The sequence below is a fragment of the Tursiops truncatus genome, chromosome 8 (assembly GCF_011762595.2).
Source record: "Tursiops truncatus isolate mTurTru1 chromosome 8, mTurTru1.mat.Y, whole genome shotgun sequence".
Taxonomy (NCBI): domain Eukaryota; kingdom Metazoa; phylum Chordata; class Mammalia; order Artiodactyla; family Delphinidae; genus Tursiops; species Tursiops truncatus.
Genome location: NC_047041.1, coordinates 64,786,496 through 64,808,380, shown reverse-complemented (window position 1 = coordinate 64,808,380; position 21,885 = coordinate 64,786,496). Strand labels below are relative to the sequence as shown.

General features: G+C 39.3%; 1 protein-coding gene across 3 annotated transcripts in view; it reads right to left on the bottom strand.

Annotated features, from left to right (window-relative positions):
* The window catches only part of USP47 (ubiquitin specific peptidase 47), a 120,845-nt gene extending 110,421 nt beyond the window's left edge, over nt 1-10,424 (bottom strand). The window contains exon 1 of one of the 3 annotated variants that reach the window (XR_012333455.1): nt 10,172-10,424. Coding sequence is in view for 2 of the 3 variants with exons in the window: in XM_019948105.3 (XP_019803664.1) it covers nt 10,172-10,210 (39 nt within the window). In the remaining variant the exon portion in view is untranslated. The remainder of the gene's footprint in view (nt 1-10,171) is intronic. The other 2 variants (XM_019948105.3, XM_019948106.3) reach the window with 2 other exon arrangements.
* Nucleotides 10,425-21,885: the final 11,461 nt, after the last annotated feature.

Genomic DNA, 21,885 nt, shown 5'->3' with positions numbered 1-21,885 from the left:
TCTTTTTCAAATTCTTTTCCCATTTAGGTTGTTACATGATATTGCGCAGAGTTCCCTGTGCTACACAACCCTCTATTTTCAATACAATCTTTTCTTTCAACTTGGGCTATGATGGTGATGGTATGTTAGTACTCTAGAAATGCACTAAGCCTCTCCCCTCCATTTTGGCAAAAAATTTACAATATTTGGTACTAAGACACAAAACATTTATGTGACTAATCCAAAAAATGGAAAATAAGAGGCAAGAATCCTAAAAATGTACTTAATAAAGTACTTAAATAGTTTTCATGTAAAATCAAAGTTCACCCATTTAAAACTCCCTAAAAAGCAGGTATTAAAAAACATTTCATATTATTCACTCAGGGCAAGTGACACACGAAAGCATACAGCACATCAGGGAACAGCAACTAATGTGGTTGAATGTGGCTAAAACAAAATTGGCTTGGGGCAGGAGATAACAAAAACATTAAGAATTTCTGGTCAAAGAGGACAAATTGAATACAAGCATTTAGCTCAAAAGCTTCCCAAAACCTCTCTGAAACAAGAATAAAGAAATTTTTTAAAGAGCATAAATCCATAGGAAACCAGAAACACAATTTTAGAAGCTAGAAAGCAGAACAAGTGGTAGTGACAATTACACCTGAGAAGACTGAAACCTACATTAGCCTAGAAAAACAAAGACACCTGGCTTACAGGACATACCACAGTTACAATTATACCAAAAGACCCCTAAACTCTCTGGAGAAGTGGTTGATTGCAGGGTTGGGGCAGGGCAAGTATAAGATGGGTTGAAGCTTTATGTGGTGCCACAAAGTACAGAAGTGCTCAAAAGGCAAGGATGAGCACAGATGCCAACCAGAAAGAGCTCCCCCTGGCCAAGACTGGAACAATTTGAGCAACAAAATAAATAACAATAGTTTGGGGTTATAATCGAAAGAATAAAATAAATATCTTAAGTCTATACTGACATAAATAAATAATTAAGTAAATAAATGTGGGAGAAGGGACAACTCTTCCTCACAAAAGAATTCCAATTAATAAATGTAGAAATAATGAGGGAAACAGAAAATCACTATTAGAATGCAACAGTAACAAGATCTATAAATGCATGCTAAAACTAGTGGGCAGAAGTTTAAGCTGAAACAGGATATCTGCATGGTCTCAAAGTAGTTAGTAATTATTAAAGAGGAAAATAGTAACTTTACAGTGGAGAAACCTAGCAGAATCACCTGAACCAAGTGATCAAAGGTTAACATCACAGTAGGACACATCAGCATCATGTCCCCCCCCCGCCCCCCGCCAAATGATGCACAGAGAAGGACATATCACTTCTGTGACAGCCTTCTCTTTAATAACCTCAATCTAATCATGAGAAAATATCAGACAAACCCAAATTGAGGCCGATTCTGCAAAAATGACTAGTGCTGCTCAAAATGTCAAGGTCATGAAAGAGAAGGAAAGTCTGAGAAATTGTCACAGATAAGAGGAAACTAAGGAGACATGACAACAAAATTCAATGTGGGACTCTGAATTTGGATCTTGGAATAAAAAGAAACATTAGTGGAAAACTGGTCAAATCTGAATAAATTCTGTAGTATAGTTAATAGTATTGTACTAAAGTTAATTTCTTACTTTTGATAAGTGTTCTGTGGTTATAAAATATGTTACCATGAGGAGAAACTTGGTGACAGGTATATGGGAACTCTGTGTATTCTTTTTTCAAGCTTTCTATAAAAATTTAAAAAGAAAAAGGGGAAAAAAACCAGAAAAGGCTCAGGAACTAGCAGTTTCCGATACTCTGGGAGCAAGAGTGAAGTCCAAGCTAGAATAAGAGATTAAAGTCTGCTTAAGAAGCACTCAGAACTCCCAGATCCTCTCTCTTTTACTCTTTGACCCTTCCGGGCAAAAGACTAAGCAATCTCAGAAGAGCATAAAACAAGGTATCTCTGGACTAGAGGATGCCAGGTGCAATCAAATTTGAGGGCTGCCACATTGAAAACTGGAGAATTAAATGAAACGGTATTCATGTACTTTATGATGAAACCCACAACCCCGTTTCCTACTCAGCTCCCAAGCTTGTTCTCTCCAAGCAAAAGATCAGAGATCTTTTCTGGGAAATCAATTCAGCACAAGGGAAAAACGTGTCACTGGGAGTCTACAAGGAAATTAACCACACATATCTAAAGTACAGGGAAAACCATAATTACCCACTGGCAGAGTTTCCATTCAGCTTTTTAAGGCCCCTCTTCTAAATAAGCATTGAGTTCCAAGGAATACCAGACATCTAAAAAAAGCATCTAATATGAAAGACAAAGCCCAAAGCAAACAAACAGAAAAAGGAAATTTGGAGAAAAGAGAGAATATGCAGAGAAGTATCAATAATTTCCTAAGAGAGATAAGACACTGCATCCATAAAACAAACAGGATATCAAAAACAGGATATATCAGGATATATTAAAACTTTTTCAGAAAAAAAAGAGTACTTGGAAATTATAAACATGATAGCAGAAATAAAACCTTAGTAGAAGAATCAGAAGATAAAATTGAGAAAAATCTCCCAGAAAACAGAGGAAAAAGGAAAAGAAATGGAAAATAGAGGTAAACAGAAGAAAATTAGAGAAACCAAGACAGTAGACCCATTACCTAAATAATAGGAATTCAAGAGAGAGAACAGAGAAAACGAAGGGGAAGAAACAAAAGAAATGACTTAAGAAAATTTCCCACAACTGATGAGACAAATATCAGATTGAATAAGACTACCCTGAACCCAGGAGAAGTGGAGAAAAACAGACCTGTACACATAATACAGGAATTTCAGAACTCTAGGGGAAAAGGTTCTCCAGGCTTCCAGAGAGGAAAAGTAAGATTCAAAATCATCTAGGCAGGGACTTCCCTGGTAGTGCAGTGGTTAAGAATCTGCCTGCCAATGCAGGGGACACAGGTTCGATTCCTGGTCCGGGAAGATCCCACATGCCGCGGAGCAACTAAGCCTGTGCGTGACAACTACTGAGCCCGCGTGCTGCAACTACTGAAGCCCGCGCACCTAGAGCCCGTGTTCTGCAACGAGAGAAGCCGTGGCAGAGAGAAGCCATGGCAATGAGAAGCCTGCACACCGAAACGAAGAGCAGGCCCTGCTCGCGGCAACCAGAGAAAGCCCGCACACAGCAGCGAAGACCCAGCGCAGCCAAAAATTAATTAATTAATTTAAAAAAAAATCTTCTAGGCATCTGATGTCTCAACAGCAATACTGAAAACAATATGGCAATGGAGCAATGTATTCAAAGTTCTGAGAGAAAATTATTTCTGACTGAGAATTCTCTGCCCAGCCAAACTATCTATAAAGCAAGAGGGTAGAAACATTTTCAGACATGTGAAGTCTTGAAAAAATTATAGCCCATCCAGAAAGCTATTGAAAGTGGTCCTCCAAAATGAGAACACAAAGAAAGATGAAGACATCAGATACAGAACCAGGAGCTCTAATACAAGAGAGACCTGACGGAAACTTCTAAAATGATTGTAAAGGCAAATCTAAGACAGCAGCTGCAATTCAAGAAAATTCATCAAAAAATTGGTAGTTGTAAACATAAGGAGAAGACTCATACACTTGAGAGTTTGGACTAAATCAGAGTTTTTATTGACATTTTGGACCACATAATTCTTTGTCGTGGGAGGCGGTCCAGTGCAGTGCAGGATGATGCTTGGCAGCATAGCTGGCTTCTGCTCGCTAGATATCAGTAGCACACTCCTGCCCTCCCTCACCTACCCAACATAGCCAATATCCTCTCGGTTGCCCCCAATTGAGAACCACTTGGTTAAATTAATGATAAATACATAGAAAACAAAGCAAAAGCAAATTCTTAGAAAATATTAACTCATGGAAAACAAAATACTGTACAGAAAGGAAAAATCATCACAATAAACTACAAGGCTCAACTATGAATACAGTGACATTGATATAAACTTTGAAACTTGATGTATCCAAACAACTTGCAATATGACAATATTGGAAGGATTGGGCAGAATTGAGAAGTGTGTCTGTGTTTGGGGATAGTGGTAAACCGAATCTTCCATTGCGGGAAGTCCGTAGACGATCCATTCAACTGAAAAAATCACGAGGGAAAACTACAGGCATACTATTTTGAAATATGGAGATAAATATCAAAAGAATGAGTAGCAAGTGGTTGCCTCCGGAGAGCCCAAAATGAAGGGGAGGGAGAATCTGCAGAGCAGAGTTATTCAACTCTTTTCAATATGTGCACGTATAACTTTTGACAAAAATTAATTTTAAAAAACAAATCAATTGAGGCTACATTATGAAGGACTTTCCTACTGATTAAGGCCACAATGACTTAGAAACAAACAGCTATACAACTTTGAATAAGTTACTTACTCTTTTTTTTTTGGCTGCGTTGGGTCTTCATTGCTGTGCGTGGGCTTTCTCTAGTTGCGGCGAGCAGGGGCTACTCTTTGTTGGGGTGCACAGGCTTCTCATTGCGGTGCCTTCTCTTGTTGTGGAGCACGGGCTCCAGGCGCGTGGGCTTCAGTAGTTGTGGCACGTGAGCTCAGTAGTTGTGGCATGCGGGCTCTAGAGCACAGGCTCAGTAGTTGTGGCGCATGGGCTTAGTTGCTCCACGGCATGTGGAATCTTCCTGAACCAGGGCTCGAACCCGTGTCCCCTGCATTGGCAGGCGGATTCTTAACCACGGCGCCACCAGGGAAGCCCAAGTTACTTACTCTTTAAGCCTTACTTTCTTTCTATCTATCTATAAAATACATAATGAAAGATAAGAGATGCTTAAAGGGCTTTATAGATATTAAGTAAGTGTGTAAATTGTTTAGCACAGTGTCTGGTGCATAGTGTTTATTAATATTACCTAGTATTCAATTTGCAATCAGAGGGTAATAATTATAAACTTTAAAACAGGTAAGTCATAATGTCATGTGTTTTAGAAAGTAATGGCTGTTGTGGTGAGGACGGTTACGAAAGAAAAGAGCCTAGAAGAACACAGACCATTTAAAAGGGCTACATTTGAATGAGAAAATAGAGGCAGAGCCACGAAGAGAAAGGTAAGGATACAAGAGATATTTTTCAAGTGACGATTTAACTATATATGGAAAAAAGGAAAAAGGAGGAGTCAAAAAAATGTTCCAACTTAAGCAAATAAACAGATGATGATGACACTAACTGAACAAGAGAATACAAAGAAAGAACTATGCTGGGAGGAGGACATGAGAACAGAGGAAAGAGAAATGAGGTTGATATTACACATATTTAATCTGTAGGTCCAAGTACAACCAAGTAGAGATATCCAGTATGCAGGTGGAAATCCGAAACTAGAAGAGAGGTCAGGGCTGTAGATATAAATGTGTAAATTACAATCAAAGTTTGAAGCCATACAAATTAAAAGAATACTCATTTGACATGTTGCATAATATTTATTAACTGAATTTATTTTTTTAAAAAAACAGACAATAGAGATGAAAAACAAGTTGTTTTAATGTTTCGAGGGCTCTCAATATTAACGGCCCTGATATAGTTATGAGGTCATTGTGAAGTTCAAATGAGTTAATACACACAAAGCACATACAACAGTATGTGACATATAATAAATGCTCAATAAATTTTGGTTATTATTATCATCATTAGTTCCAGATAGAAGTAGTGTTTATTATATGGAAAAGAGAGGCAGAAAAAAATCTACTGAGATATGGAACTACATATTCTTTTTCTTTCATTTTTCTATCCTTTCTACATTTATATACTCCTTGGACGCCACTTTAAGTATTGCAGTGAAAGTATTATTTTAAAACTATTAGTAATATGTACCTTTTATCCTTAATTATACTATAAAATACTTGAGGAAAAAATAATTTTATCTAAATATTCCCTATATGGCAGCATACAGTAACGTACAGTGAGTACACAACAAATATTAATGTCACAAATCCTTATAAGGAAACAGAATAATAAAAACAATGATGCAATAAATGAAAGTGGAATGACATTAAAAGAGATCTCAAAGACAACATCAATATAAAACAATTCAAAGACATATAGTAGAGTGAAAAAGTGAGGTGAAATGCTTTGTTATTTACCACAAAGAACAGACCACACTCACTTTGCTCTCCTCTGGGTACAACAATTACGAGAAATATTAAAAACACTGGATTATGTCTAAAAGAAAGCAACTGAGAAACAAAGAACTGAGGATGCTCAGTCCTCCTCCCCTGCCCCCTCTTCAACAATGAGAAAAAGCTGTCCTATGCAAAATGATTTAAGATTTCTCTGTTGTTCAGGGGCAACTATCAAAAGATGGCAGCTACAGAGATCTCGACTTCTCTCAACTCAAAAACTTAAAACAGATCTCTTCTAAGACAAAGATGCTATCAGAGATGTCATGAAGGTATTCAAGCAAAGGCTGGAAAACAGTTTGCCAAGGATGTTGTGGAAAATATCCAAGCAGGGGAAATTGGTTAGAACTCTTAAGTTTCCTTGCAACCCTGTAACCATATCAATGAATATTACTGAAGATCAGTGTCCTTCAGAAAGGACACTGTCTTAGACCTATAATACATACCAAAAAAAAAAACAGAGAGAGAGAGAAAGAGACAGACACACACAAAGATCTCTGCTGTCAAGAAATACATAATGAATAATAATAAAATACAGTCTGAGACCATAATAGATGTCACAAAGCACTATTTATTAATTGCCAAATGAATTCTATTCATATATAAAAGTCTTCTAAGAAGGAGAAATCCTTAAGGTTAAACGGTCAGAAAAGGCTTTTTAGAATAAATGAGATATGAGGTACTGAGGGAAAGATGTGTATGAATGTTCTGTATCAGTGGGCAGAAGTAGGAAAGAAGAGTTAGCACAAATAGAAGTGAAAAGCAAGTCAGAGAAAAACCTGTTTGGCTGCATTAAAAACTTGTTTTGAGGAAGAAGAGATAAGCTGAAAGGGCAGACTGTGGCCAGAATCAAAGTGTACTAGGCATTGAACACCAAGCTAAATAGTTTCAAACTTATCCTGCATACAGCATCTGTATCAACTACACAATTCTGCTACAGCCATAGATAATAGTAAATAAATGGGCATCAATGTGTTTCAATAAAACTTTATTTATGAATACTGAAATCTAAATATCATATACTTCCATGTGTCACAGATTATTTTTATTATTTTGATTTTTTTTCAACAATTTGAAAATGTAAAAATCATTCTTAACTCATGGGCCAAACAAAACAGGCTGTGGGCTGAATTTGGCCCAGGGACTAGTTTGCCAAGCCCTGCATGACACTAAGCTGCCTTCTTCAGCAGTCCTCTAAGGTACACTTGTCCTTGAGCTTCAGGGACCAGAATAACATATTATTCGTTCAACAACACACACACACATGTGCACACACATGGATGCACACATTTAACGAATATCTAAATCTAGTAAGTGTCAGAGGTTCTCTAAAAAAGAAAAGCCCGCCAAATTGTTGGTAATAAGCCAGTAGAACAGAAGTAAGACATTTTAAAATTCTGTAATTTATTTTCACATAGTAAATGGACTTAGAGAGTTACATACTACTTTTACGGAGCTTCTAGGTTCCATGAAGGGATGTGTAAAACAGAGTATAATCAAGGGGATGTGAGTTCTAGTCCTAGCTCTGTCATTTATTTACTCATTATGTGACCCTGAACAAGTCACTTTCAATCTTCTGGCCCTCATTTCCTCATCTATAGAAGTGAAGGGGTATAAGTTACTAAATGATCACTATGTGTTCTCTCAGCTTTAGCACTATATAATTCTACTCCTACTGAAAAAGACCAGACAAGGGATGACAAAGATGAGACGAAAGTGACAATTAAGGACACAGAAAAAAAGAGAAAGACATTGACTAAATGAGTGGTCAGATAGTACAAACAGGCAGCGGCAAAAGGCCCCAAAGTACAGTATTACTAAAATCAAGGAATTTTTTTTAAGTATCAAATGCAAAAGAAAATTCAAGGAAGAGAAGCAGGCAAGAATTCAAGAAGAGAAGTATGGCCATCAAAAAAGAATGAATTACTTAGCTAGCTAAAAAAGTGACAGACTTTTGAGATTTGAGAGTACTGTGCAAGTTTCCAGGAATCAAAAAAGGAGTCAGGGAAAAAGAAAAGACTGAAGATGAGTCTAGGGAACAGAAAATAAAGGCATGTGGTCCAGAAAGAGTAGGGGAAAAAAAAAAAAATGTTGTAAGTGGGGATGAGTTTGAAGCCTCAGGTAAGGGAGTTAGTCTTAAAGGAGAGGCGTTTAATCTTTAAAATCCAAAAGGTAAAGGCAGCATTTCACGTATGTTCCTGTGAAAGTGTTTATTTATACCATGTTTTCTATAAATCAAATTATTAGGGAAATAAACCTAATATTGGGCTTTCTTAAAGCAAAGTTCCACCTATATTATATTTTCTAATGGTCAAAAAATTAAGAAAGGGGACTTCCCTAGTGGCGCAGTGGTTAAGAATCCGCCTGCCAATGCAGGGGACATGGGTTCGAGCCCTGGTCCTGGAAGATCCCACATATCGCAGAGCAACTAAGCCCGTGAGCCACACTACTGAGCCTGCGCTCTAGAGCCCACGAGCCACAACTACTGAGCCCGCGCGCCTAGAGCCCATGCGCGCCTAGGCAACAAGAGAAGCCACCACAATGAGAAGCTCACACACCACAGGGAAGAGTAACCCGTTCACCACAACTAGAGAAAGCCTGACCCAATGCAGCCATAAATAAATAAATTAATTAAAAAAATAAAGAAAGGACTAACTTTGCTTTTCATAGGAATGAAAACCAGCACTATGTAGCTCTAAAAGAAAATTCATTTTTATATCTCTCATAGCACCTATCACTTCCATCCCTGCATGAGAGTTACCTTTGTAGAAAAGTACCTAGTCCTTACTTGGAGTTCAACGAATACTAGTGTTACCTTCCTTAGTAGCCTTAAAAGCTCCCACGGCAAGAATTCTGATTAACTCATCTGTTTACCTGCTTTGCAGAGTTGGTGGTGCTTGATGAATAAATACTGACACATGATAACTTAGTTTAAAAAAAAACTGTCCTTGCAAAACAATCATCTGATAATGTTGGGGAAATATTCATATCATACATACACAACTCCAATAACACTTTTGCAGTGTCGGAGCTTGGTCAAGTAGCAACAAATTGCTATAAAGCAGCCAAAAAAGGCAAAAAAAAAAAGAAGAATTTTTAAGAACATCACTCAGAAATATCAAGATCCAACATAGCTAATTTCAACGGACACTTGCCTCTATTTAAGGTATATGAGAACTAAAAATCCAAAGCATTCGCCTGATGATCAACCAGTTAAAAATACACGTTTGGATACCCTGAAGATATTTATAAAGCCAACAGAGATACTATTAATATGTTGAAATTCCCTGGCCAGTGCTGGATTCTACCATTAATCCTCTCCTACTATTCAAGAGAAGCCAAGAAGTCAAGCCTTCTCATATCACTTGCTTTTAAGAATTTAAGAAGTCACCCAAACTGGCGTACACAGCCCAACTACAAAAAGTAATTCAGCTCTCCATATGGTAATGCTTCGCTATCTCTTACCTTTACGTGTTAGTCGCATTTACTACTTTTCATCGATCATTGGGAAGCCCCATTTAGGCAGGCCCATAGTACTACCAAGTAAGAAACAGTTGTTCAAAAAAGTCGTAGCAGTTAACTGCCCTCCCACGAAGCTCAAGCTGGGTGTAGATTTCACAAGCCCTGAAAGCTATACACTGCCACTGTCAAAACCAGAAGCAGCACCGTCACCCTGTCGTGCCCGTCAGCCAGTGTTGCAGAATGTTTTCTTTGAAATCACCTCTCTACCTTGGCTCAACGTGTTAAATAACTACTTGAGAAGCCACCTTCTCCCCCAAAGCAGGACGCGATTCCTTCCAGTGCGCTCCTTTATTTGTCCAGCCCCAGAAACCCAAGGGGAGAGGTCTCCGCTCCCCGGCCCCCTAGACCCAGTCGGGTCTCCCAATTGCTCGCCGCACCCACCACGCACCCCCAACACCTCCTTCCCCCACAGGCGGGCCGGCCCACGAGCTGGGCCCGCAGCCGGCCCCTCGCCTCGGCCTGCGCTGCCTAGAGCGGCCGCAGGCCTCGGGCCTAGCCTCCTCCGCTGGCCCCTCACCTCCTTCGGGACCAGTTGGTTCTCCTCGCCGGGCACCATCGCTCAGACTCCGGCCGCTCCTCTCCGCCCTGCCGGGGGAGGGGGAGGGTAGCGGCGGCTCTAGCTCAGGAGAAAACGGCAGCGGCCGTCATCCTCACCACCGCCTGCGCTCGGGCTACCGAGGAGGCCTCAGCCTGGGCCTCAGACACCAGCGCGCAGACACCGACCCAAGGCTCCGCCGTCGTCGCCGCCGCCGCAGCCGCCTTCGTCGTCGGCCCCTCCCCCAGCCCGCCGCAATCAATGGAAAAATGGCGGCTGCCGTTCTCGCGAGAATTCGGGCCGTCGGGCTCTAAGCCAGGTGCCTGGCGCCCAAGGTGCCGAGACAGCTGTCGCTCGCATCTAATTACCTCAGCTCTTAGCCTCGGGATGTATAAAGTTAGTTGAGCGGCCAAGAAAATGCTTTCCGGAGGGGGTTTCTGGACTGTCCATCTCGGGATTCCCTCTGCCGTCAAGGAAAGGACCAGGCCTTATGGTCCTCCATGCCTTCCTGGGTTCTTCGGACTCCCTGCCCACCAGGAAGAGACTCGAGCCTAAAGCCGCTCCTCTGGCCCTACTACCAACACTGCTCTCCCTCCCCGTTAGAAAAGCACCTGAACTCATCCCCTCTCCACAGACCCCCCCCCTCCCCCGCCCCCCGGCCTCTGCGCTCAGACACAGTCCCAGCCAGAAAGGACTGCGTTTTCTTTTCCCCTCCCCCCACCCTCCCGAGGGCACAGCTCAAGGGACCTCACGGCTGGCCTCCTGCTAGGGGAGGGGACAGCCCATGGCTCGGAAAAGTGGTATCACTCTCCCTCCAGTCCCCCTCCTTCAGAGCTGCACTCTTCTGGGCCATTTCGGGGAACTTCCTTCTCCTACAGGTTCAAGTCTGGGGCTGAGATAGCTTCAGAGAGCAGGGCTGCAGTTTGGACCTAGGATCTCCTTTTAAAAGTGTTTTTAGAGTACTTTAATCTCCTCTGGCAGTAAGCACTGTGCTCTGTTTTATAGGCAACAAATTTTGCAATAGTTATTTTTCTAAATCCTGCTCATTCGTCAAACCTCCGTTTATGAAAACCTGGTGCGGTGTCCTTCACGAAGACTTCCGTGGTACAGCGATTCTACAGCACGCTGAGATAATATAATCCTGCCACTTTCCTAACACCCACGGCATTAACTACCTGTACCTGTGCTCTCCAAACTTTTTTTGATTGCACTTCCCTATTACAAAAAAAAAAGTCTGTATACCGATGTAAGTTATATACACGTCCTGTTGTGTTCCTGTTGTGTATGACATAAAGCATTTTTAAAGCGTAAAAAGGATGAAGATGAAATAAACATTTAAAGTAACTGTAAGAGTTATTTTCTATATTAATTGTCTTTTTAAAAATCCTTGTTATTCTTGCTAAAAATATTTAATGGAAGCAATATGATTGACTAGGTTTCAGTGGTTTTAAAAATCTGTAATACTTTATGAAATGGTTATTAAAATGTGTGATTCAACGTTCAGGTTATTTCTGTACTTTGTTTTAACGGCTGTCATAAGCTGAAAAAGATAACTTACAAAGATATTTAGATCCTAATGGAAGAAGTACATCTTCGGCTGCTCTTCTAATGCAAGTATCCATTTTTATCATCTCCGTCCACCAACCATGAAAAGTTTTTGTTGAAACTCAGCTAGTAACTTTCTATCTTCCCTGATGTCAGCCAGAAGAAGTTGCATTGTTATATATTTTCAAAACTCTTTGGAATGCATTGCCTGTAAGATTTCTTTTAACAAGTTGCAAAATTCTGTCTTCAAGTTTTAGTGTACATGTATAAGGTTTTTTTTAAGAGTACTGATCTTGTCTTTACTTACAATTTTGATATTTTGTTTATCATAGGTTTTTGCATTAATTTTGACTTTTTAAAATATTGCATTTAGATATTTATCTTGATTGCTGACTTTGGGGCATCCCCTTAAATTTCGTGTGCGAGGTGAATGCCTCACTTGCCTCACTGTAGTCCCAGCCTTGGTTAGCACACATACGTCATTTTGCATCAAAATCACATAATGGAAATATTTCCAGATCTCTGATTTCATAATGTCATGCCCACTAGTTAATAAGATGGCTTCTGTAGAGCTCATGCTAGCAGCAGATGTGTCATCTCTATCGTCATCTTTTTGCTTAGGCCTGCTTTATTATCTCCAACTCATGTTTTCTTTCCAGAAATCTTTTTTAGCTACTTCCATTTTCGTGGGGGTTAATTTAATGAAATAATAATGTAATTGGTGGGCTTCCCTGGTGGCGCAGTGGTTGAGAGTCCGCCTGCTGATGCAGGGGACATGGGTTCGTGCTCCGGTCCGGGAAGATCCCACATACTGTGGAGCAGCTGGGCCCGTGAGCCATGGCCGCTGAGCCTGCGTGTCCGGAGCTGCAAAAAAGAAAAAAAAACATAATAATAATAATAATAATAATGTAATTGGTAAATCTACTTAACCCAGCACACATAAACTGGAAGAAATCACAATATATTAAAACAAAGAAAATGAAGAAGTCTCCAAATTATTCTCCACGATGCCTAACTCACACTTTTCATTCATTAGTAGTGAGATGGCAGTGTCGATCTATATATTAAATATTTGAAAGACTTTTTTCTGTTTTTAGATAAAAATCAATATTTTTAAAAGTTTTAGTATTTTCTTGCCATGACCCACCTTCTCTGGCTGCACACTCTTCTCTTTAGATGCCATTGGCATGACTGTACTAGAGCCTGATATGTTGGTAGGTATACAATAAACATTTGTGGAATAAGTTTATGAATGCATGAATTGATTAATAAATAAATGAACAAACAGGGATGTATGGCTACTCTTCCTAGTAAATAAAGTTACTGATATTACATATTTATGTGTTTGTTTATTTTTTATTTTATTTTATTTTTTTTGCGGTCTCTCCCGCTGCGGAGCACAGGCTCCGGACGCGCAGGCTCAGCGGCCATGGCCCACGGGCCCAGCCGCTCCACGGTATGTGGGATCCTCCTGGCCCGGGGCACGAACCGGTGTCCCCTACATTGGCAGGCGGACTCTCAACCACTGCGCCACCAGGGAAGCCCTGTTTATTTATTTTATATATAGATTTTATGTCTCCAGCCCTGACTTCTCCCGTGGGCTCCAAACTCATATATCCATCTACTTTTTCAATAACTCAAAATATCTCAGATTTAACTTGACCTAAATAAAACATTTGATTTCCAAGTCTCCCCTACCTATACCTCCTGCAACATTTGCTCTGTCAGTTCTCCCCACCTCAACAGATTACACCATCCTCAGTCTATCAAGCCAAAAACTTGAGAATCTTGATCTTACATTCAATTCATTACTATGTGCTGTTGCTTCCTCCTCTGAAATATATCCCAATCCAACCACTTCTCTTTATATCTACTGCTGCCCATCTCATTCCAATCACCATCTTTTCTTGCCTGGACTACAGCATTTGTCTCCTAACTCCTGGCTCCTGATTTCTACTTTATCCCCCAACAATTTCTACTCCACACAGCATCCAGAATCATCTTTTAAAAATATATCAGATTATGTCTTTCTCTTAGTTGAAACTTTCAAAGAATTCCCATCTCACTCAGCATAAAATCCATATTCCTTGCCATGGCCTATAAAACCCAATGTAATCCAGCCCTGTCTGTCTTGTTCATCTCATCTATCCTCTTCGTCTTACACCAGTGACCCAGCCACTCTGCTTTTATTGAAGCTTTTAATATACATCAAGTTTACCTCTGCTACAGAGACTTTGGCTTGTTATTCCCTTTCCCTGAAATGTTCTTCCCCCAAATCTTTGCCCTTATCTAGTTCCATCTTGTTATTTGGGCCTCTCAAATGTCAGTTTCTCAAAGAGGCCTTTCATGACCATTCACTCTAGACTAGTTTCCTTAATGTATCTTCTGTGCCTAGAACGTGCCTGGCACATAGTAGGTGCTTAATAAATTTTTGTTGAATTAATGACATTTTTTACATGAGATTCATGTAAAAGAAGTGCTAGGACTGTTTTCTTTATAACTTTTTTTGGATTACTTTTCTTTTTTCTTTCACTTTAAAATATTCATAATATAACCCCAGTCAAAACATGACAAAAACATCAGAAAAACCCAGATTGGAGAACACTCTACAGGATATCTGGCTAGTATTTCTCAAGACAGTTAAGCTCGAGAAAACAATGAAAAAATGAGAAACTGTCACAGACAAGAGGAGACTGGGGAGACATCACAACTAAATACAATGCGGTACCCTCTATGGGATCCTGAAACAGAAAGAGAACATTAATGGAAAACCTGGTGAAATCCAAATATAGTCTCTAGTTTGATTACTAATGTTCCAATGTCAGTTTCTTAGTTTTGACAAATGTACAATGGTAATGAGGTTAATCATGGGGGAAGCTGGAAGGGGTGTATGTGTACTCTCTGTTCTGTATTAGCAACTTTTCTGCAAATCTAAAATTATTCCAAGATAAAAAGTGTATTTTAAAATATTCATGGTAACACTTAAGGTATTTCTTTCCTCTTTTACATTTTAGGACCCTTTGTGAAATATTTCTATGTTTTAAGTGACTTTTAAAAAGCCCTATAGTCAACTGAGAGAGTAGCGTTGACATATATACACTACCATGTGTAAAATAGCTAGCTAGTGAGAAGCTGCTGCATAGCACAGGGAGCTCAGCTCGGTGCTCCATGGTGACCTAGAGGGGTGGGATCGGGGGGTGGGACGGAGGATCAAGAGGGAGGGGATATGGGGATACATGCTTACATATAGCTGATTCACTTTGTTCTGCAGCAGAAACTAACACAACAATGTAAAGCAATTATACTTCAATTAATTAAATAAATAAATAAAGCCCTATAGTCAAAGTCATATGATACAATTTAAGAGCTAGTGATAATGTTCACCACTATAACTGGAACTATTAGTAATAATGTTAAAAGTATTTTGTAAATGTGAATGGAGGTTTTCACCACGACTATGTTTTAATGGAGTTAAAAAGAAGATCTTTAGTTACTGTGATGTGACTTTGGAGCCAGACTGACCTGTTTTGAGATCCCAGCTCTCCATCCCTTGAGATTCTCAAGGGATACTGAGATCTATCAAACCACCGAATTTATAAATACTACCCTATTGCAAATATCTTATGGAATCATTTCAAAAGATTAATGCCATGGCTCCTCTCTGAACCTCTTTGCTCTCAACTAGAAACTGAGAGTAATAAAGTGGACTCTTGGCATTTACCAACTTAATATTTGCAGTTTTGACCAGAACAGCTCATGGTATGTAGCACTCCGTGTATAATTTTGATATATATTGCCTTCAAAGAAGTTTACATTAATTCATATTCTACAAAATTTAAATGAGTTCTTATTTCCCTATAAGTCTTGCTAATCTGAGAGTAAAGATGGCAGTTTTTTACACTTGCAGTTCTTTAGTGACAGGTAAAGTAGAACATCTTTTCTAGGAACATAATTTCTAGGAACATAATTCCTTTTTTATGAAGTGCCAATCTTTAAATATTCTTTTGTTGGATTGTTCATTTTTTACTTATTGATTTATAAGAGCTCTTTTATATTAAGGAAATTAGCCATTTGTCATATTTGTTGCAAATATTCTTCCAGCTGATATTTTGTCTTTTAACTTTATTTATATTTTGCTATGCACAAGTTAAAAATTTTTAATGACTATCTTTTCCTTTGCATCTCTGAGTTTTGTTGTTGTTTCATGACAATACTATTATAAAATATTCACTTTGGGACTTCCTGGTGGTCCAGTGGTTAAGAATCCACCTTCCAGTGCAGGGAATGTGGGTTCAATCCCAGGTCAGGGAACTAAGATCCCACATGCTGTGTGGCAACTAAGCCCGCACGCCACAACTAGAGAGGCCATGAGCCGCAACTACTGAGCCCACACGCCACACCTACAGAGTCCGCATTCTCTGGATCCCGTGCCACAGTTAGAGCGAAGCCCACGGCCACAACTAGAGAGAAGCCCACACGCAGCAGCGAAAGATCCCTCATGTCACAGCTAAGACGTGACGCAGCCAAAAATAAAATAAATAAATATTTAAAAAAATAAAATAAAATTCACCTTTGTATACATTATTCCTAATCCTTGTAATTCTATAAAGTAATTACTACAACAAGCCCCTGAGATTCTCAAGGGATACTGAGATCTATCAAACCACCGAATTTATAAATACTACCCTATTGCAAATATCTTATGGAATCATTTCAGAAGATTAATGCCATGGCTCCAGTTTTATTTTATTAGATTCCTCCTTATTCTTTGACCTTGAAATTTGAGCATTTGCAAAACCCTAGAGAAAGCTTGGACGTATCATGGTCAATTTGTCTTTGGTTGTTGTAAGCTCTGATATTCATGTCTCCACCATTGATATATTTGCCAAGGTGTTTTCTATTGATGTGGGTATGAAATCTCTAGTGGCATATGATACTACCCCACCAAAAAGAAAATTTATACTGGTTATCTCTGAGTTCCTGGAATAGAGGTTGTCAGTGGCAATGTCAAGGTTAGCTGGGATCTTTTCTTTTTCACTTTCACATTAAATCACACTGTGTTCCTTTAATTATTTTACTGGGGGACATGTTTGTCTTATATAATTTTAAAACAACTAATTTAAAAATAAGGTATGGAAATTGACTAACATGGTGACTGAAACATTGTAGATGCTCAATACTTGAAAACTTTCATGGTCTTTTATTGTCTGCTTTGGCTCATAAGTCCTTTATTATACCTCTAATAACAATCACAAATTGTTATTAAGTGTTTACCATGGTCCAGGGCTTGTATTAAATAAACACTTTCACATAGTGTCTCATTACTCCCCACAACAACCTGCTGAGTTGGGTACAATTATCATGCCCATTATACAGACGAGGAAACAAGAATCGAGAAATGAAGTAATTTGCCAAGGTCACAAGGCTAATAAATGGTGGAGCTAGGATTCCAATCCAAGAAGTCTGACTCCAAAGTCTTTTGTCATAGGTAAAGACTTGTTTGCTTCTATAGACACAATAGAATAGATTTTAACACATAGAAATATTTCAGTAGAATGTATATTCTTTGTTGATGGTTAAGTATAATTTATCTTCAGTGGAACAAAGCAATGAATCACCAACTTATAATTTTTTTAAAATATAGATCCACATATTTGCAGTTTAATGCATCCCTCATTCAACTGTGTATATACAAATTTCTATTTGGTATTATTTTTCTTTTTAAATTAATTTTTATTGGAGTATAGTTGCTTTACAATGTTGTGTTAATTTCTGCTGTGCAGCAAAGTGAATCATCTATACATATACATATATCCCCTCTTTTTTAGATTTCCTTCCCATTTAGGTCCCCAGAGAGCATTGAGTAGAGTTCCCTGTGCTATGCAAGTATGTTCTCATTAGTTACCTATTTTATACATACTAGTGTATATATGTCAATCCCAATCTCCCAATTCATCCCACCCCCCCCAACTTTTAATTTTTAACTAAGCTGGTGATTCAAAGTCTCTGGGCCTTTCTTTTAAATTTTCAGCAAATGATCTTTGTTGCTTGATCTTTCACATTTTAAATGTTGAAACTGGTCTTTCAATTATGTGATGATTTTCACTAGACTAACTGATTTCACTTTCTAATCATTTTTAAAGATTTAGTTATTTAATCCTTATAAGTTGCTTATAAAGTTGCTTATAAATCCTTATAAAGTTGCTCTTTTCTGGAAGATTATCAATCTCTTTTTACAAGCCCTAAAAGTGAAACTTTTCTTTAAAAAGATAAATAGCAGGGAATTCCCTAGCTGTCCAGTGGTTAGGACTCCGTGCTTCCACCAAAAAAAAAAAAAAAAAAGATAAATAGCAGTTGTTATTCCTTTCCTACTTTTCCTCTTCTCTCTCTTTATGAAGCAGGCAGTTTTGCAACAAAACTTGTCTATTCAGACCTTTCACAGACCAGTACAAGTGAGTAAAGGAATATTTTCTCATTGGCTTACATGAGTCCCTTAGTAGGAAAAATTGTAATTGACACTTGGATGTTAGCTGTTCATAGAATTTTTTACATGCACGGATTAGGCAATCTTTTCAACTTAAAAAAAAACTCAGAAACTTCAACTGTTATCTCATTTACTTATCTGCAGGCAGATTGTAAATTTTTAACTTCAATAATCATCACAATTTTTGTCAATAATCAACATTTATTGCGTTCATGCAGTGTATATGGCACTGCTGTTTATGAGGAACCAAAAATTCTTAACCAGACTCAATGTCTCATTTGATTTAACTACAAAAACTTCAAAATTTATCATGTGTGTGAGCACTACAGTCATACAAGGCTCTTTGGAAGATAAAATATAATAAATAACACTTAGAAAGTAGATCATAAAATAGATAAAAAACAATGAAAAGAACAGAAAATGAGCAAGGGTCTTTTATCATAATAAATTAATCTCCACTAAATATCCCTAAGGTGTTTGATTTTTTTTTTTTACATCTTTATTGGAGTATAATTGCTTTACAATGGTGTGTTAGTTTCTGCTTTATAACAAAGTGAATCAGTTATACATACACATATGTTCCCATATCTCTTCCCTCTTGCGTCTCCCTCCCTCCCACCCTCCCTATCCCACCCCTCTAGGTGGTCACAAAGCTCCGAGCTGATCTCCCTGTGCTATGCGGCTGCTTCCCACTAGCTATCTACCTTACGTTTGGTAGTGTATATATGTCCATGCCTCTCTCTCGCTTTGAGGTGTTTGATATTATGATAGATGCTTAAGAGAGCATACAGTGCATGTGGTGACTGATTTCCTGCATAACTGAATAAAGAAGATTAAAAATGATGGGGCATGTAAGGATTTTTTGTCTGAAAACGTACTCTGAAATTCAATTCAACAGATATTTATTGAGAGTCTTCTGACAAGACATGTTGCCAGGAGCTGTGCCAGAGAGATGAGCAAGAATGTTCCCTACTCTTGGGGAGCTTTCTCTGGGGCTCACAGCTTGGTGAGCAGTGCTTGGGCCAGGCTTCAGCCTCCATTCACCCTTAGTTGGGCATCTGTGTGCAGCGCACAACTTGCACAATTGCATGTGGCAGCCCTGTTCATAATTAAAACAGATATGTTAAAAAGATATAATAGATTTTGTGTAAAGTCCTGAGTGTGTAGGGAAATAGATTCTGTCAGGTCATGGCATTGGAGCCTCAGATGACTGGTAGGATGTGTCACAGTGAGAAAAAGGAATCCCTTTATCTATGATTGGCCCAGACTGGGTCACATGCCTAATGCAATGGCCAAAGCAGGAACCAAGTGCTGAGAGCCCAGTAGAGGCCCCAGGGAGAAGAGATTCCTGGAAGGCAAAACCAACAGACGGCACTCTGAGTTGGAGAAGAGGGTCACAAACGTCATGGAAGATCTAAAGTGTCACACTAAGAAGTTAGGCACTTTGGGGTTATTGGTAGAGACATATAAATAAATTCTGTTCTTTAACTTTTCCTTATAAAATGTTTGATGGTAGTTTGGGAAATTCCAACATTATTAAGTCTAGAGGTAATAAGCAGAAATTTTATCTTAAAACTGTTTTGTGTATACAATCTCATTTCTTAGAAAGTAACTACAATAAATAATTTGGGGTGTAAGCTTCCGAACCTTCACAGAAAGTTGTTTAGCTATTTGTTAGTCTCTACGGCAGTGGTCTCCAAACTTTTTTTGACCAGGTGCTTATTTAATAAAGCACTAATATGTGTTGATATTTATTTATCTATCTATTTATATACTTACATTCCTACTATTATTGGCTAACAGCCTCAGACATAATAAACAACTTAAGGCAAAGTTGATCACTAACGATAGTGAATGCAAATCTGTATTTCAAATACCTTTGACAGTCACACTGGTCAGACTTTTAGCTCCCTAAGATGTCTGAGGTATCGTACCAAGAAGAGGAAGAGTGTTTGCTCTGCCATGCTCTTGTTTCCTCGTGTTTTCAAGGAGCATCACGTTAAAACACGGACTAGAGACAGATTGCCTGGGGTGACCTGAGGCTCTGCCATTGACTAGCAACTTATTTAAACTCTCTATGACCCAGTATTTTTTTTTTTCAAATTTAAAATGAGAATAAAAACTGTCCTTTCCTCCCAGGGTTTTTGTGACGGTTAAATGAATTAATAAAGCACTTAGGGCAGTGCCTGGTGTGTACTAAATGCCGCGTAAGTTGCAATATCTTTGGCATTATATTCCAATGGTCATTTTTTTGTAGGAATCTTTTGAAGCCACTTTTCTATTTTGTGAGGGCAGGTGAGTTAAAGCCACATAACATAATATATAAATCCACCTCACTGAACCCTCAGTGACCCCCCCCCTTTGCTGTGGAAGGTCACCTTCCACCTCCTCCAAGTGACCCGGGGACCTCCAAGTATGTGTGGAGAGGCCATCAGATGCGCACGCCAAGTGGAAGGGCGGATGTCACTCACATATAACATGTCAGTAAATCTTAATTTTTCTTATTTTTTGGATAAAAAGTAAATAGGTAGGTGTGTGCGTGTGTGTTCTAATATTTTCTTCTCACACCTCAGGACGTTTTCTAGGGTATTCCCTGGAATGTATCCACCCACCTTGGTGGTCCCGGTGCTGGGAGCTGAGCCTCCAGGAATATATGCACCACCTGCTGTGGAAGCAGGACCCGAGCAAGGCTGAGCCTTGGGATGGCAGGAAAGGTCAGGCAGAGCGAGGAAACCTGGCAGCAGCCTAGGAGTCAGATTTGAGCTGGAGGCATAATCCTTCTCTGAAGACTCTTGCTGAGAAAATCAGTGAGGCCGCCGAGTTTCAGCCCCTATGTATTCCCGCAACTCAGAGCCAACGGTGCACACCGAGCACCTCCAGGGGCCCAGCACTGTGCTGAGAGCCTGAAGGTAAGTGGTCACTTCTGAAAGGGGTTTAGAGTCTGATTGAGATGACCAACACCAATGTAGAATTTCAATAGGAATGACTTATGTCTATAAATACTTAAATACACGTACAAGTTATGTATATATTGCACAGCACAAAATGCTATGACTTACAGAAGAAGAAACTACTCAGCCCCACTTGAGTCTTCAGAGAAAAGGCTTCCTGGAGGAAGGAGGTGGAGTCTGAGATAAGTATTGGAAGAACAAACTTTCCCTCATTAATGTTAAAAAAACAAAAACAAGCAAACGAGAAACTTCTTTGAGCTGTTTATTAAAGATGCTATTGCTGGGCTTCCCTGGTGGCGCAGTGGTTGAGAGTCCACCTGCTGATGCAGAGGACGCAGGTTCGTGCCCCAGTCTGGGAAGATCCCACATGCCGCGGAGCAGCTGGGCCCGTGAGCCATGGCCGCTGGGCCTGCGCGTCCGGAGCCTGTGCTCCGCAACCGGAGAGGTCACAACAGTGAGAGGCCCGCGTACTGCAAAAAAAAATAAATAAATAAATATGCTATAGCTGATGACCCATGTATGTATAAAAGCCACTACAGACCCTAGAATCTAAATCCCATGAGGATGTTTGCTTTTGTTCCCTGGTGCTTGCAATAATATTGGCACATAGTGGGTTCTCATTTGTCAAATGAATTAAGGAATGATTAAAGAAGCCGTGTCTGTGAAATGTTATGTAGGTGCCTTCATGTTCTCTCTTCGAATCATAGAATGAGTAC